The 17,945-nt window shown below is 36.5% G+C and overlaps 1 protein-coding gene across 10 annotated transcripts in view; it reads right to left on the bottom strand.

Moving 5' to 3' along the window:
* Nucleotides 1-7,078: 7,078 nt before the first annotated feature.
* Nucleotides 7,079-17,945, bottom strand: part of SLC25A27 (solute carrier family 25 member 27) — a 36,297-nt gene continuing 25,430 nt past the window's right edge. For 6 of the 10 annotated variants that reach the window (XM_023545267.2, XM_023545241.2, XM_064286975.1 and 3 more), the window contains 2 exons: nucleotides 17,342-17,444; nucleotides 7,081-11,959 (listed from right to left, as the gene is read on the bottom strand). In XM_023545267.2, coding sequence (XP_023401035.1) covers nucleotides 11,888-11,959; nucleotides 17,342-17,444 — 175 coding nt within the window. In that variant the 3' untranslated portion in view covers nucleotides 7,081-11,887. Of the gene's footprint in view, nucleotides 11,960-13,809; nucleotides 17,445-17,945 lie in introns of all 10 variants that reach the window. The other 4 variants (XR_010322287.1, XM_064286965.1, XM_023545247.2 and 1 more) reach the window with 4 other exon arrangements.

Genomic DNA, 17,945 nt, shown 5'->3' with positions numbered 1-17,945 from the left:
GTCGCATATAATATTTGTCCTTTTGCAACTAATTTCACTCAGCATAATGACTTCCAGATTCTTCCACATTATGAAATGTTTCACAGATTCATCATTGTTTTTTTATGGATGCGCAGTATTCCATTGTATGAATATACCACAATTTATTTATCCATTCATCTGTTGATGGGCACCTTGGTTGCTTCTGTCTTTTTGCTATTGTAAACAATGCTGCAATGAACATGGGTGTGCATATATCTGTTCGTATAAAGGCTCTGATTTCTCTAGGATATATTCTAAGAAGTGGGATTGCTGGATGGTATAGTAGTTCTATTTCTAGGTTTTTAAGGCAGTGCCAAATCGATTTCCAAAGCGGTTGTACCATTTTACATTCCCACCAGCAGTGTATAAGTGTTGCAGTCTCTCCAAAACCTCTCCAACATTTATTATTTTGTGTTTTTTGGATTAATGCCAGCCTTGCTGGAGTGAGATGGAATCTCATTGTAGTTTTGATTTGCATTTCTCTAATGGCTCATGATCGTGAGCATTTCCTCATGTATCTGTTAAGTACCTGGATGTCTTCTTTAGTGAAGTGCCTGTTCATATCTTGTGCCCATTTTTTAACTGGGTTATTTGCCTTTTTGTATCATGTTGATTTCAGAGATCAGATGTGTTTCTACAAATTCATCCATTCTAGGTTTTCAAATTTGTTGGAATGCAATTTTTCATAGTAATCTGATATAATTCTTTTAATTTCAGTAGGGTCTGTTGTGATATGACCCATCTCATTTCTTATTCAGGTTATTTGCTTCCTCTCCTCTTTTTCTTTTGTCTTGGCCATTGGTTTATCAGTTTTGTTAATTTTTTCAAACATCCACCTTTTGGTCTTGTTAACTCTTTCAATTGTTTTTCTGTTCTCTATTTCATTTAATTCTGCTCTAATTTTTATTATTTGCTTTCTTCTAGTGCCTGATGGTTTCTTTTGTTGCTCTATTTGTTCAAGTTGCAGCGATAATTCTTTGATTTGGACCCTTTCTTTTTGTATGTCTGCATTTATTGATATAGAGTGACCTCTGAGCACTGCTTTCACTGTGTCCCAAAGGTTCTGATAGGAAGTGTTTTCATTCTCATTGGGTTCTATGAATTTCTTTATTCCATCCTTGATGTCTTCTATAACCCAGTCATTTTTGAGCAGGGTATTGTTCAGTTTCCAAGTGTTTCATTTCTTTTCCCTGCTTTTTCTGTTACTGATTTCCACTTTTATGGCCTTATGGTTAGAGAAGATGCTTTGTAATATTTCATTGTTTTGGATTCTGCTAAGGCTTGCTTTATGACCTAATATGTGGTCCATTCTACAGAATGTTCCATGTGCATTGGAAAAGAAAGTATACTTGGCTGCTGTTGGGTGGAGTGTTCTGTATATGTGTATGAGGTCAAGTTGGTTGACTATGGCCTTTATGTCTTTGGTGTCTTTATTGAGCTTCTTTCTGCATGTTCTGTCCTTCACCCAATGTTGTGTGTTGAAGTCTCCTACTATAATTGTGGCACTATCTCACTTCTCAATGCTATTAGAGTTTGTTTTATGTATCTTTCAGCCCTGTCATTGGGTGCATAAATATTTAATATGGTTATATCCTCCTGGTATATTGTCCCTTTAATCATTATATAGTGTCCTTCCCTATCCTTTGTGGTAGATTTAACTTTATAGTCTATTTTGTCAGAAATTAATATTGCCACTCCTGCTTTTTTGATTGTTGTTTGCTTATTTTTTCCATCCTTTGAGTTTTAGTTTGTGTCTCTAAGTCTAAGGTGTGTCTCTTATAGGCAGCATATAGACAGATCGTGTTTTTTATCCATTCTGCCACTCTCTGTGTCTTTATTTGTGCATTTAGTCTATTTGCATTCAGCTTAATTATGGATAAGTATGAGTTTAGTGCTATCATTTTGATGCCTTTGTGTGTTGATGAGAGTTTCTTTTTCCCACTTAATTTTTTGTGCTGAGTAGTTTATATATTGTCTTTTCCTCTTATTTGTTGTAGTTGATTTTGTTTCTGCTGAGTCTCTATTTTTTTCTTGTATTTTATTTTGATGAGTAGGATTATTAGTCTCCTTTGTGGTTACCTTAATATGTACCCCTATTTTTCTAAGTTTAAACCTAACTTTTCTTTCTTTATATTACCTTGTCTTCCTCTCCAAATGAAAGATCTATGACTAAATTTCTTAGTCCCTCTTGTTGTCTTCTTTTACATAATGACATCACTGTTTCCCTGTTTTGAGCATTTTTTTATCTTGATTTATTTCTGTGATTTCCCTCTCTCGGTTGACAGCTCATTGCTCAGTCCAGTGTTCTAGTCTTGGGTTGATACCTGATATTATTGATTTTCTAACTAGAGGACTCCCTTTAGTATTTTTTGTAGTTTTGGTTTGGTTTTTACGAATTCCCTAAACTTCTGTTTATCTGAAAATCTCCTGATTTCGCCTTCATATTTGAGAGACAGTTTTGCTGGATATATGATTCTTGGCTGGCAATTTTTTTCCTTCAGTGCTTTATATAAGTCATCCCACTGCCTTCTTGCCTGCATGGTTTCTGCTGAGTAGCTTGAGCTTATTCTTATTGACTCTCCTTTGTAGGTGACTTTTCGTTTATCCCTAGCTGCTCTTAAAATTCTCCCTGAGGAAACTGCAGCCAAACACTACCACCAGCCCACTGCAGCCTGAGGGTTCCCAGTGATTCAGGTCCAGAAACTCCTCTCCACTTCTGAACAGTCTCTCCCTCCCCCTGGCACTCAGTCTGTTTTTTAACTTTGCCTTTGATGTTCAGGGCTTCTAGCTTGTCATAAATATAATCATTTCACTTGTTTTGGGGGGTCTTTGTTGTAAGAGGGTTCACCGGAAGCATCTGACTACTCTGCCATCTTGGCCCTGCCTCGGATTTTTGTTTTCTTTATGTTGAGGTGCAATCCATACTGAACGCAGTGGTCTTTCATCTTTATTAATAAGTGCTTCAAGTCCTTTTCACTTTCAGCAAGCAAGGTTGTGTCATCTGCATAACACAGGTTGTTAATGAGTCTTCCTCCAGTCCTGATGCCCCTGATCTTTTTCATATAGTCCAGCTTCTCAGATTACTTGCTCAGTATACAGGCTGAATAGGTATGGTGAAAGGACACAACGCTGACACACACCTTTCCTGACTTTAAACCACTCAGTATCCTTTCGTTCTGTCCGAACAACTGCCTCTTGATGTATGTACAGGTTCCTCATGAGCACAATTAAGTGTTCCAGAATTCCCATTCCCATTCTTTGCAATGTTATCCATAATTTGTTATGGTCCATACAGTCAAATGCCTTTACATAGTGAAATGAGTAGCATGATCAAATCTTGCACCATCCTGGTCAGGGACCACATTCATCTTTTATTACAGTATGATTGTTATATTTTACTATTATTGTCATTAATCTTACTGTGCCTAATTTATAAATTAAACTTTATTATAGGTATGTATGTATAGGACAAAACATAGTATACATAGGGTTAGGTACTACTTGTGGTTTCAGGCATGCATCGGGGGTGGTACCTTGTGGTTTCAGGCATGCATCAGGGGTGGTCTTGGAACATATCCCTTGCAGATAAGGGGGATTACTGCACTTTCATCTCACTTATTCTGATTAGATTTTTTTTTTTTAATACACATTCTATAAGTATTTCAGAGCAAGCCTAAGTGTGGGAAATTTTCTGAGTTTCGAATGTCTGAAAATATCTTCATTTTATCTTCCCTCAGAACTCTGTAAAATCCTTCCATTGTTTTCTTATGCCTATATAACTTCTTACATTGTCTATGAGATGTCTGATGTCACGCTTTCGTTCCTTTGTACATTTTTTAAAAGGGGATTTTATTTAGTCATTCACTTTCTAGAGCCCTGTGTGTTTTTCTCTTTATCCTCAGTGTTTTGAAATTTTACTACAAAGGGCCAGAGGTGACCTTAAAAAGTATCCTACTTCTTAGAAATTTCTAGACATTCTCAATCTGAGGAAATCTAGATCTTTCTGCATTCTAGAAAATTTTTCTATGTGTCCTATGCACTCTCTTGTTCTCTTCCTCTAAAATTCCCATGAAATAGATATTGGAATGCATGATTCAATCATGTCTCAACATTTTTTCATACTGTCCAACTTTTTGTTTTAATGTGCTGCGTCTCAAAGAATTCTTTAGCTCTGTCTTCTTAATTTGCTCTTAAACTATATCCAGTTCTCTGTTCAGGCAATCAGGTATTTTCGCTTTCTATGGTTTCTAGTTGATGTTTATTTTAACAGATAAGATAAACTCTTGCCTCGAAGAGCTAACTGTATGTATTGTAAAATCCAATTCTGTTCGCTCTGTAGATTTTCTCTTGGAGTAAATTCTCCCATTTCTTGAGTTTGGTATCTCTTTTTATGGATTTGATTTTACAGAAAATATTTGCTTAATTCTTATTTTTGTATTTGAAATTCCCTATTAGATTGTCTCTTTGCATAATTTGCTTGAGAGTTGAGGTGGGGCATGCTCTGGTGTCTTGAATTCCAGCCAGTCCTCAGTGAAAGGGAAAAGGGTGAGATGTGCTGATAGAAGAGGTACTTCCATGGCTGATCTGGGTAGTGCATCTTGTGCCTTCCATGTGTCTCCAGTGACTTGGAATATTATCCCATCATAAACAATATCCCATATTCACTTTTCCACTTCTTGTTGCCAGCCAGAAGGTGGTGAGGAAGATCCCTGAATCTGCCATCTCTGGATATGATTTATGATAGCATTGTATCTAGAGATCAATTTGAGGATTAACTTCTGAGCAATATTGAGTCTTTAAGTCTGTGTATATATTTTTTTAGCTCTACATTGTTTATTTTTCTTAGCCATGTTTTGTAATTTTTGGTAAACAAATCTTGCACACCTTTTGTTAGATTTATCCCTTAGTTTTTTAAAATGTTTTTGTAAATTGATATATTTTTAAAATTCCAGGCTTCAATTGCTCACTGTTGGTATACAGAAATACAACTTATTTTTATATATTGACTTTGCATCTTGTGACTGGAAACGCTGGTGGCATAATGGTTAAGAGTTATGGCTGCTAACCAAAAGATCTGCAGTTTGAATCCACGAGGCGCTCCTTGGAAACTGTATGGGGCAGTTCTACTCTGTCCTCTAGGGTTGCTATGAGTTGGAATCAACTCAATTGCAATGGTTTTTTTTCTTTTTTTTATCTTGTGACTTTGCCAAGCCTCAATTATTATAGTAGCTTTTTTTTGTAGGTTCCTTGGAATTTTCTACACAATTATATTATCTGTGAATATAAGCAGTTTCGTATTTTCCTTTTCAATTTGTATGCCTTTTTTTTTTCTCATTGCAATGGCTAGGACCTCCAGTAATGGATATTCTTGCCTTGTTCCTGATCTTAAGGAGAAACTTTTCAGTCTTTCACAGTAGGTGTGATATTAGCTGTAGACTTTACTGAGATCCCTTTTACGAGGTTGAGGAAGTTCCTCTATTCCTAATTTGTTGAGACTTTTCATCATGAAAGGATATTGAACTTTATCAAATACTTTTTCATACTCTATTAATATTGGTTTTTTCTTTTTGTTTGTTGAAATGAATTATATTGATTTTCTTGATGTATTAGCTATTTTATAATTCTGGATTGAATATGCTAATATTTTGTTGCATTTTTATACACATGGACTTTTGGGTATATGTTCATTAGGGATATTGGTCTGTATTTTTCTTATTTATAACTGGATTTAAGCCTTTTGGACAAGAAAAAGAGAGAGAGGTCAAGGATGACACTGAGGTTTCTTGGCTGCAATACTGGGTGCATGATGCAACAGAGAATCTTGGAGAAAGAGCAGATTTGAAAGGCAGATTTAGGATTGATACAAAAAATATTGATTTAATATTGGAAAATCTGAGCTCATGAGGACTGTGCACCAGTCGAGTGGAAATGTGTAGTTGGCAACTGAGAAGACATGACTAAAGCTTGAGAAATGAGTAAGGCTCAGAAATATAGATGATGGTAAGAAAAAAAAAAACGAGCTACCATTTATTCTTTGATTTATTGTTTAAGTGTATATATGTATATATCCATACAAACATAAATGTTTGAGGTCCCTGGGTGATACAAGCAGTTTGCAATTGGCTACTCACCTAAAGGTTGGTGGTTCCCACCCACCCAGAGGCACCACAAGAGAAAGGCTTACAGATCTGCTCCCATAAAGATTACAGTATAGCCAAGAAAATCCTATGGAGCATTTCTACTCTGTAACACAAGGAGTTGCCATGAATCGGGGGCTCAAAGGTAACTTTTCTTTTAATGGGTTTGAGAATTGCCAGCCTAGCTGTAGTAGCTGAAACAACAGGAATGTGCGACTCTTCCTAAAGAGACAGTGACAACTGAGAAGGCCAAGTACAGACCTTAAGGAACCAAAATTTTTAAAGATTTGGCAGCAAAGAAAAAGCTAATAGGGACTGAAAAAGATTAATTAAAAATATGAGAGCCAGGAGAGAATGGTATCATGGAAATCAAGGTAGAACATGGTATTAAAAAGAAGGGACTTATTTTCCAATGTTTAAATTAATTCTGTTCTTTTCTATCTTCAGCCAGTGAGCATGTCCATCACTAGAATCTTTAGTTGTTCATCATTTTTAGTCAGAGTAGAACTGGATTAATAGGAAATAACGCTGGTGGTGCAGTGGTTAAGAGCTACAGCTGCTAACCAAAAGGTGAGCAGTTCAAATCTACCAGCCACTCCCTGGAAACCTTATGGGACAGTTTTACTCTGTCCTACAGGGTTGCTATGAGTTGGAATCGATTCGACAGCAATTTTTTTTTAAACCATAAAATAAAAATTATAAAGACAAGTTATGAGCACCCATTTGCTAATGCAAATATTTAATTTGACATCCTAAATTAAGCCCGTTTCTATTTCAACTGTGAAAAGTAAAGACTAAGATTTTAGAAATCATCTCTAAATTTGTTAATATTTTCACTTAAAAGCACACCAGAAGAAAACAAAACTCTTAACATCCAATTAGGCATTTTAAAATGTTTATTTTAAAAATCAGAATAACATACTATATTTACTCACATATATTCCTGTTAGCAGGTATTTTCAGCAGACAGACATCGTTAAGCATCTTCATCTGCTTTTATCAAGCTTTCAGAGTGGCTCCTGCTGCTGCTGACAATCACAGCAGCCTGTTGGGGTAAAGTACGGGGAAAGAAAAATAGTCATGTATTCCTGAAAACTCAGAAATAATAAACCACTTGAGTGGATAAAATGTGCATTAGTAAGGTATCAACGCAGGTAAAAATAGTGATAAAATTTCCACACAAAATCTTAAAATGGAGAATACTGTAAACATATAATAAATCAACTATATGTTATTTAAATTTGATATTTAAAACTACCAAATTCCAGATTTTTGTGGGAACAGCTATTAAACCGATACTTCTTAAAAATGATAATAGTGTGTTTAAACACATATGATCTTTCAGAAAAATGCAGTTAAGCACATAATATGGTAAAGGATCTTATGAGATCACAAGTGTTATCGACCCAACTTGATCATTCCTATGAGAAAAACAACATACTGCTTGTGTGTATTAATGCTTTTCTTTCTTTCCTCCCCTTCAAAAGAAATTCTCAATTCAACAAAGATCTTTCAAGCAGCTCCTAGTTGAAGTCTTTAGGAGATACGAAGATCTATTACAAGGTCCTTGCTTTCCAACAGTTCATCCTTTAGTGTGGGGAAGCTGACATGTATATAAATAACCATGAAGTGTTAAATGGTGTATGAGAGTCACAAAGTGCTATAAGAATATGGCAGTGTTGAAGGTGTTGAAAACCTCAGAGAGCAGGTAATATGTGATCTTTCCAGATGTTCAAGGAGAATTTGACCAAAGAGGGTGAAGCTGAATGGGTAGCAGTGGTGGTAGGAGAAAAGTCTGGTGGAGAACACACCAGGAGCAGCAGCCAAGTTTAGAGCACCTTCAGGGAAGTAAGTAGAGTGGTGCAGCTGCAAGGTGGGTGCAGGTATACAGTGAAGGGCAAAAGCTAAAAAAAAAATAGGTTGGAGTCACATTGAAAGGGTCTTGAATATGGTATTAAAGATTTTAATTTTCACTGCATGTGTATGAAGGAGCTATTGAAGGTAAGAATATTGGGTGACATGCCCAGAGCTGCTTGAAGGAAGAAGAGTCTGCTACTCTGTTAAGGATGGATTTCAAGATTATACAGTTCAGTCATAAAACAAGCTTTATTTAACTTTAAGGCCTGGACAGACTTGTCCGTATCCTTAAAATATATGAAATGAAATGAAACACAGAAGACAAATGTTAATAAAATAATCCTATTTTTTAATATGATGTCAATATAATGGCCCCTTTTAAGTATATAAAAGTTAATATTCTAAACTTCTGTCCCTCTGTCTTATAGATAGGAGCCCTGGTGATATAACGGTTAAGGGATTGGCTGCTAACCAGAAGGCTAGCAGTTTGAACCCACCCAGGGGCTCCAAGGGAGAAAGATCTGGCCATCTGCTTCCCGCAGACAGTCTAGAAAACCCTATGGGGCAGTTCTATTATCACATGGGGTCACTACCCCAAACCCCCCAGTGCCGTCGAGTCGATTCCAACTCATAGCGACCCTGTAAGACAGAGTAGAACTGCCCCATAAATGGGGTCACTGATGGCACCCAACATCATCTTATAGAACAAGAAATGGCAATCCAGAGAAGTGAAGAGACTTGATCCTAGTCATATTATTATCCTAAGTGGAACACAAACCATGAAAAAGGTCAGTACTTACAAAAGGTTCAGCCTTCCCTCCGTATTATTTGGCACTTAGTAATAATATATACTTGTTTGGTAAACACTTTAATGAGTCTTGATTCCATCTGAGATAACTGAATCGTAACAGAATCAAGTGTTAAAATTAAGCATTTTCCGTATAGGAGGCCCTGGGAGAATCTGCTTTCATGAACTGAGCAGGTGCATAATTATGTCAATTGGAAATAAAAAAATGTGCTTGAAAACTTGAAGACACCTCAACAGCAAATTACATTTAAAATCTTCTTGAATTTGTTTTCTTTTTCTTCTTAGCCAAGAGAGAAATTTCAGACTAGTCTTATACAATAGCTAGACTCTTAAAATAATGAAGATAAAATTGACTCATATGTAGCTGTAATCAATTATTGTTGAGTACCTAACAGCAGAGCAAAGCTACTAAATAAGACTATGGAATCATAATAAAACAGAAGACATTTTCCTACTTTTTTTTTTTTTTAGTAGCTTATAATTATATAGGTTTTAGGACACTCGATGAAGACATATTATTTCTACTAGAAGCGACTTGAAGAAATGTTATCTGGCTATCTATGCTACTTGTATACATAAAGAGCAAAGAACTGTATGTAATTAAAAATATGAATATATTTTTTCAGTGACAAAAATCATTTGAGAACATGAGAAAGCAAGGCAAAAGAAGCTTAGATGTTAACTATCAATACTGAGCTGAAGAGTAGAGAAATATATACAATAGTACTATAATAATAAAATGAAGTTGAAATGGTTAAGTCTATGAGTGTAGACACGAAATTCCTGAAATTTTTATTGCTTTTTATTTACTGTAAATCGGAGAGAACAAGATGATTGCAAGTTGGCAAAAATAACGCAAAGGTCCAACATACGTTAATGAACATGGTTTCACTGGAAAAGTATGAATATGATGGGATATACAGGATATGGGCCACTTATGGAAGGTCTTAATGTTCAAGCTAACTAAAGCATGATGACTCCGTTCTAAAATGTATGCTTGAGACAATTTTTATTCATTAAAAATATTAGAGGTGCCATAAAGAAAAACGTGTATTTGGAAGACACTCCAGAGCAATAGAGTGGGTTGTTGTGAAGATGGCATAAGACATTTTCTTGGTGAACAATAACTGTAAGTTGTAATAATCATAATAATTAGGAGATCTGTGTTTTTATCCTGGCTCTGCAACTAAATAACTTATGGCCTTAAGGAACTCTTTTTCTGGGCTTCAGTTTCCTAACATGTAAAATGAGTGGGTTAAACCAAATGATCCCAGGAAGTCATTTCAGGATAAAAATTCTGTAGTTATTCACGTTGACCCAGATACAATGGAACAGTCTCAGAACCTAAGCAGTGTTTTCATCCCAAGGCCCCCAAAGAATTAAGCTAAATAAATTTTGTTATGGTCCAGTTCATATTATTAGGTTGATACAGTCTTTAATTTTAAAGATTAAACATTAAAAAAAAAAAATTTCCCCAAAGTGGTTCCAATGCATACACTTGGGAATTTAGCACATAATATATTTTAAATATGTTTAATAACTTAATTCATACAGACTGACGAATGCAGTGGAAAAGCAGACTACCTAAAGATTTTAAGAGTTAAACTCCACATTCTGCAAACAGAAAAACAATAAGCCACTACATATTAACGCATCACATTATAAAGTTTACGACTCTTCCCACACACCCCAAAATGGCAGTGATTATACATTAATGCAACCACAGAGCATTTATAAGCATTTTTTTGTTCAACATCATCAATGTCCACAACAAACTCTGTCTGGTTAGCAGCAAGCTGTTTCTTGCATCTGAGTTTTTTTAGTTTTGCTGTTTCAACAATCACAACCACCACCCCTAACATCCATCCAGAAATGCCTACTGTCTGGGGTTGAAGGAGCAGGTGGTATGTAGGTGGATCTGAAGAAATCCTTCACTTTTTAAAATAAGGGATTTGATTCAATGATTGGAAACGTAACTGTATACTACAGATACTTTATATTTAACATTTTTTTAGGTTAGGAAGCTCTGTCAAACTGGTTAAGATTCAGGCTAGAGGCAGCTTTAGTGTGATTTCTAGATTATCTCTGTAATGCCCTTAGTGTTAGGGCAGGGGAGATAAGAAAGGATGCATACCAGTGTTGGCTGACGATACATTAGACTTGCTTTTAAAACACCACTAAAAGACTGATGGTAGCACTTATAAAGAGGACTTGTGAGTCTTAATCAAACAAATTAAAATTCTTATACATTGAGATTCTTGAGAGCTAGTGACAAATTCAAGTTGTAACAGCATACATAACAAGGCAAATGCTCTTCTCTGCTTTCATCAGGATTTGGAGTCTGTGGCTGTCAGGAAAGTCCTTAGACACGCAGTGGAGTGCTCATCAACGAACACAGATCTAACGATGGGGTGCTGGCAGAAAATAGCTTCTTTCCTTGAAACTCAGAATTTAATTTTTTTCATTCTCCTGGCAAAAAAAGATACATCAACTTCCTTCAACACTAGGGAAACTCAAAATGTTTATACATAGTTTCATTCATCTCCCTTTGAGTTACAATACGTGCACTTTAACAACAGAAAAGTGAATCGTCAAACTTCTACTGTAAATACTGACATGACAGGTTAAATATATTTCTTAAACACTATGTATATATTCTCCCACAGCCCTAGTGTCTACTTCAGGTCTGAGATGCTGTCTCCCTCCTGCACTGCTCCTCTAAGCAGGCTCTTCAGCACAGAATAGCATCTCAAAGAAGGTCAAACCTTCTCGCCAAAGGTGAAAGTGGTCAGGGTTGTATTCTTCTTTAGAAAATGCTGTGCTGGGTCTCATTGGGTGGCCTTGTGCGATCCGACCAGAAGACCAGATCATTTTTGGACAAAAGGAGTAGTCAAAGAGAACTTGGATCTCCAGAGAAAAACAAAGTGCTGCCCCCTATAAATCACAGTCTTTGTGGAGTAAGGTGTCTTTCTAAAGAGGTAGAAGTAATAGGGAGTGTGTGTTTCAGATGCCCACATTTCAGTGACACTGAATACTGTTATTACTGGTCTGGATCTTTAAGGACTTAAAATGGACTGACTCCACTCATCTCTCTGATTTTTTCATAAGTAAGCCAGAACACCAGTGACCAAGGGGTCTGAAAGATTAACCAAAGAAGTTAGTGCGTATTTCAAAGCAATTATAAATATTCTACATATACACGTGCACACACACACACACATATATATACACACACTGCCTTTGAATAGTACAGTCACTTTGAATCCACTTAGGCTGCAAAAAATATTTTGGTATTTCAACTTGGTAAAGCACTGCAAGCAATTTTCACATTGGATTTCTCTAGACAACAATTTAAAATTGAAAGGAAAGGAACTGATGTATTTTACAGATAAGGACACTGAGGCTTATTGGTCAAATGCCTATTAACACGTGAGTTAGAATAAGAGCTTCTGGCATCTATTCCAAGGTTCTTTCTACTGAGTCATACTAGCTCAAGGGATAGGACTCTGAAGCCTGGACAGACTAGACTGGGTCCTCTGCATGTAGTTTGCCCATGGAGCATGACAGTGAGGCACTTAAGAACTTGAAGCTGAGGATGATGAAAGACTGTCCTTTGGGAGTCAGGCCATAAAGCCAACACCTGATGCATCACAATATGGATATAAAAATCCACATTAAGTAGGGAAGGAATTCCCAGGTCAGAAAGACTTGACTTTAACATGAATGAAGGTGTAATTATACCTAATTATAAGGGGATAAAAAAAACCCCAAAACCAAACCCAGTGCCGCCAAGTCGGTAAGGTTTATTCCATAGAAGATATAAAAGCTAAAGCTAAAGGAGGAAATTACAGAGTAAATATTAGAACTAACCATCAGAGAAACGGTGCTTTGGATCAAATGCCGGTCTGATTCAGTTAATACGTTATGAATAATGACAAGAGAGGAACTCTATACTAGAGCAGAGCAATGAGCTTAAGCAATTGGAACGTAAAATGTATTTGGCTAGAGAGTTCATAAAGCAATATTTTTGTCATATGTCTTTGGAAACATTGAGTATGTTATATTGGTAGACGGAGAATTTACTAAACAGTGGACTTAAGAGAATATGGAAACCCTGGTGGCGTAGTAGCAAGAGCTACACCTGCTAACCAAAAGGTTGGCTCTCCTTGGAAACCCTATGGGGGAGTTCTGCTCTGCCCCATAGGGTTGCTATGAGTCAGAATCGACTCAGCAGCAATGGGTTTGGGTTTTTTTGTTTGTTTAGGAGAACATATCTTGGTTAGTTAAATGTATAAAGACACAGATAAAGTACGGAATATAAAGTTGTAAAGATACTATCTTCTCGTGGCAACAAAAATGAAGTGAGCCAAGGATATAACTGCAGTCAGGTCAGGTAGGCAGAGGTTTTGGTTAAGAATAAACTTTTCTTAATTTCTTAATTCCTAATTTTTTCAGTAATCAGACTTCTTCCTCAAGTTAATGACATTACAGCAACTTAATCATATAAAAAGGAAATATTAATCAGGAACTGAGCAGTATGAGATTACACTAACTCTACCTTATGGGAGAGATTTGGATGGTGTTTAACAGATTTTGAAATAGAAGTTAAGGAGGGATGTCATACAGCCAAAGAGCGCGGGCAGTATATAAACAAGGTAAACTCATCCTGTGTACTGGAGCACATGTGGGACACTATGCTTACTTGTTGACTCCCTCACGGGCAGGGCTGTGACAGTGTAATCAAGTATATATAAACCCATGTTGTCTCCTCCAGGCTGCCTGTTGCTGTAACTGCTGGGAAGCAGCAGAATACTTCTCCGTGCCTATTACTGTGCTGCTGAACACATAAGAGCTCTTAGGTTAAGCTCTTCTTCTTGTGAGTCTATGTTTAGCAAACAACCGTTTGATTATGACCTGGCTTCCAATACAGCTTGAATACAGGAAGAAACTTGCTATCCAGAAGACTCAGGTGTCTGGGTCACTTACCAAGTCGAGTTTTTCAGTGTGAATGGACAAAATGTTCTGGTTTGACCATCAGTTTCAGGGAGTTCAGCCAAGCTGAATCTGTATTTGCAAGGCTGATTTACTCGGAAATGCTAAGTCAAGTTTCTGAATTTAGGTGCATGCGGCATATCGACTAAGAAATGCCATACTGGTGATCTTTGGTGGTTAGCTAGCCTTTCTTTGGCAATACCTCATCACCACTATGAGCTGTCTCTTTTCTTTTAGAATTTTTATAACTAGCTTCAGGCCCTTGGGCAATTCAGTACATTAGTTTGGAGCATGGGGCTTAGCGGTGAAGAGACCTAAGTCAATTCCCAGGGCTGCCACATTCTAGTTATATGAATTTGAGCAAGTTTATTAACTCTTTGAGCCATCGTTTTCTCATCTGAAAAAAAAATGAGGATAACATCATTTGTTTTACTAGGTTCTTGTAAGATTTAAAAAATAATTAATGTATGTAAAGAGCTTAGCACACTGCTCATCTTTTTTTTTTTTTTATTGTTTTTGTAATTTATACTTCCTGAGTCTCATACATAAAGAAAATGGGTCTGATTAAATAATCCCAGCATTTGCTTGTACTTGGATATTCTCCTTGCCCCTCATTCCCTCCTGACTCTGATTTTGGTTTCATCAATGGTCTCACTCATCCTCTTGGACTCCCACACTAGACACAGGAAAGTTCCATTTCTCCCCCACCACCTCACCTTCCACATATAATTGGTTACTAAATCCTGTGAAATCAACCATGAATGTTCCTATATTCTATCTTTTCTTTACTTCTATAGTTATCTACTGGCTAGGCCACTGCCAGGACTTCCTTTCTTGTGTCCTAGCTTTCAGTGTATCTTCTATACTGTTCCCAAAGTAATTTTGCCCCCAAACAAATCTCGGCACACCGCCCCCATTTAAACAGTTGTTTTGCTGACTATAGGCTTATACCTGTAGTCCCAAGATCCTTCTCAACCTGGCCCTTATCTTCTTCTCTAGCCTTGTTTCCTGCCACCTCCCCTCTGAGAATCTATTTTCTATCCACAATGACTTTTCTGCAGTTTTCCAGCTTTTTAGGCCAACACATGACCTGAGGCCTATGTTCATGCTGCTCTGATGCTTTTCTCCAAAGCCCAATCAAAAATTACCTCTATGAAACATTCTGTAACTTCTCAGTTACAGACATTTTTATTCCACTGTCAGTGTTCCCACAATATTTTGTTCACGCCAGTGGCATGTCACTAATGTTCTTATTGGCTGGCGTCAAGTTGGCTGTGACTCATGACCCCACGTACAACAGAATGAAACACTGCCTGGTCCTAACCATCTTCCCGATCACTGCTATGCTTGATAAACTGACACAACTTCCTTATTAAAGCTATGTCATCTGGAGTCAGGCTGACTGGGTTTGATGCCCTGACTCCACTGTTTAATAACTGACTCTATGGCAATGGGTCTGGTTTTTTGTTGTTGTTTTGTAACCTGGCCAAGTTATTTAGACTTTGTAAACTCTTGTTTCCTCGTCTATAAAAGAAGGACACGATAGTAACCTATTCTACAGGTTGCTGGGAGAAGTTAATGAGTTAAGCCACAAAAACGGTTAGCACAGTGTTGACGATATACCAAGGGACAGTATTATTAGCTTTATGTTATGATTTCTGTTATTTTAACTACACATTTATCTTCTTCATTGCATTGTAAGCTTCTCTAGTGCGAAGACTCTGTCTTATTCTTTAGTGTTACCAGCACCTAAACAGTGCCTGGTTTATGCAGGCCAAATGAAAATCTTCCTTTCCAGTAAGAAATATCCAGTTTTGATATACTTTCAAGATATAATCAAGACCACCAAAATAATGTTTTTCAAGTATGGTACACATTTGTATGGGATACTGCCAAGTGCTCTATTAATTTCATGTTAATAAACAGACACCTACTATCCCCTGGGGATATCATTTATTCCCATAGCTTTAATTACCATCTATATGTAGATAATTCTACCAAGTATATGTAGAAAAAGACTTATATGATCTTTATTATATTCTTTACTATGTGGATGTCCTATGGGTATCTAAAACTTAACACAGCTAAAACTGAACTTGTTATTTTACCCCAAAATCTTCTGGTTTATTACATTACCATCTGTTGCTCAGAGCAGGAATCTGGGAGTAAAGCTGCCTCCCTCTTCTTCTCCAACCATTCCTCCACCCCCTTCCAATCAGTCATGTTTCTACCTCCTAAATATTTTCTGAATCCATTTTCTTCTGTCCCCACTGTCATACTCTAGTTCAAGCCCCCATTATCTCTCAACTACAACTACTCCTGCCCTTTTTCCAACCTACACGGCAGCCAGAATGATCTTTCTAAAAACGCAGAGTTCATCAACCAGCGTCCTATTTAAAACTCTTCAGCAGCATTCCATCGCTCTTAAGGTTTATACATCCCTCCCTGATCTGGTCTCTGTCCTCCAGTGTCTGTGCTTCAGCCTGCTGGGCTTTCTTTGGTTCTTTGATCTCATCATGCTTTTTTGTCCATCTTATTCCCTCTAACTAGAATATTTCTATCTTTCTTACCTGGCCAATAAGTCATACTTATTCTTCAAATCTCCATTCAAAAGTCAGTTTTCCAAGGAGACTTTCTTAATCTCCCAGCGTATGTTGTACTTAAACCAGTTGTCATCAAGCTGATTCTGACTCATAGTGACTCTACCGCTCTGTACTTCCACAGCACCATGCACTCTTCCCATAACACCCACCACTTATGTTTCTTACTCAATGTTTTTGGTCAACCTAAACTGTAATACAAGCTCCAGCACTAGGGCAAGGGGCTGAGACTATCACGTTCACCTCAAAGCCACACCTTTATAGCACAGGACTTTGCATGGAGTAGGTGTTCAATTAATATTTATTATATTATGTTAATTTTTCATTGTTTGAATTTCTAAGCCCATAACTCATCCATTCTTTTAAATATTCTCTAACTCATGAAAGACTTGATTGCCTTGTTTTTATATTATCAATGTTACTTAGTCTATCTAATCCTTCATTTTAGTTCATTTCATATCCAAATCAAATAAAAATGATGTAACACTTCCTCACTAAGCAGAGTTCTATGGAAATAAGGATTAATGGGCAGTGTAATGTTTGCCAATAGAGTAACAAATTATGTTTTAAAACATTATCTCTAGTGCGAAATCTATACACCTGTCCCAAACTACTATATTTTGGCTAAAGAGACTATTAAAGGTTTCACATTGCAGAAAATCTATCCATTATCTTTATAAAAACAGAATATCAATCTATTTATTTATAGACATAATTGAATTAGTTTACATTAATCTACCAACAAAGGTAATATGATTCTCAGGAGAGGTGAAAGAAAACCAAGAGACGGGTTAAAAAAGAAAGAAAGGACCTTGATTTGGTGCAGGGCCATGCCAAAAACCAAAATGAAAAGGAGAAGATATTTACAAATTAAAAATAATTTAAATACAAAGAAAAGAAAAACAAAGGGGGGAACCTAACTTTACCATTCGCAGCCAAGATGGTAAAAAGCCTTTATATAGACTCATGAATCCTTCACCTTCAACTGCCTGAATCAAGCAATCAGTAGACGATTTATACAAAAGTCCCCTAAAAAGAAAGTAAGACAATTGTGTTAAATTTCTTCTTCATAAATAGACATAAAATAACTGCAATTAATCGCATTGTATAAAAAGATATAAAAAAAAATTTAAACTAATGTGTAAGTACTTAAATATATTTAAGTATAAATTTAAATATTTTAAGTTAAATATTTTCTGCCAATTTAGAACAAGTAATATTTGTGGTTCATAGATGTAGAAGTTAAGGATATTTTCAAGGCTGACTCTTGTCATTCACCCCATCCTTGGTCTTCATTCCACCTTATCTCTTCTAGAGAGAACATATACTGTTTAATAGCAAATCAAATTCTTCATGTCACCTATAAATCATAAGGCTTCTGAAGAAAAAGTGCTCTGTAAATTCTCAGCAGAGTACTCTTTTGAAAGCTTTTTGAAAACAATAAAATCACAATGAATACCTATGTGTACATAGTATGACTGTAAATTAGCTTATTTCCCCAAATGCACAGCACATTTGCAAAGAACAAAG

The sequence above is a fragment of the Loxodonta africana genome, chromosome 1 (assembly GCF_030014295.1).
Source record: "Loxodonta africana isolate mLoxAfr1 chromosome 1, mLoxAfr1.hap2, whole genome shotgun sequence".
NCBI classification, from domain to species: domain Eukaryota; kingdom Metazoa; phylum Chordata; class Mammalia; order Proboscidea; family Elephantidae; genus Loxodonta; species Loxodonta africana.
Note: the sequence above shows the minus strand (reverse complement) of the source record. Positions and strands in the feature narration are given on the sequence as shown.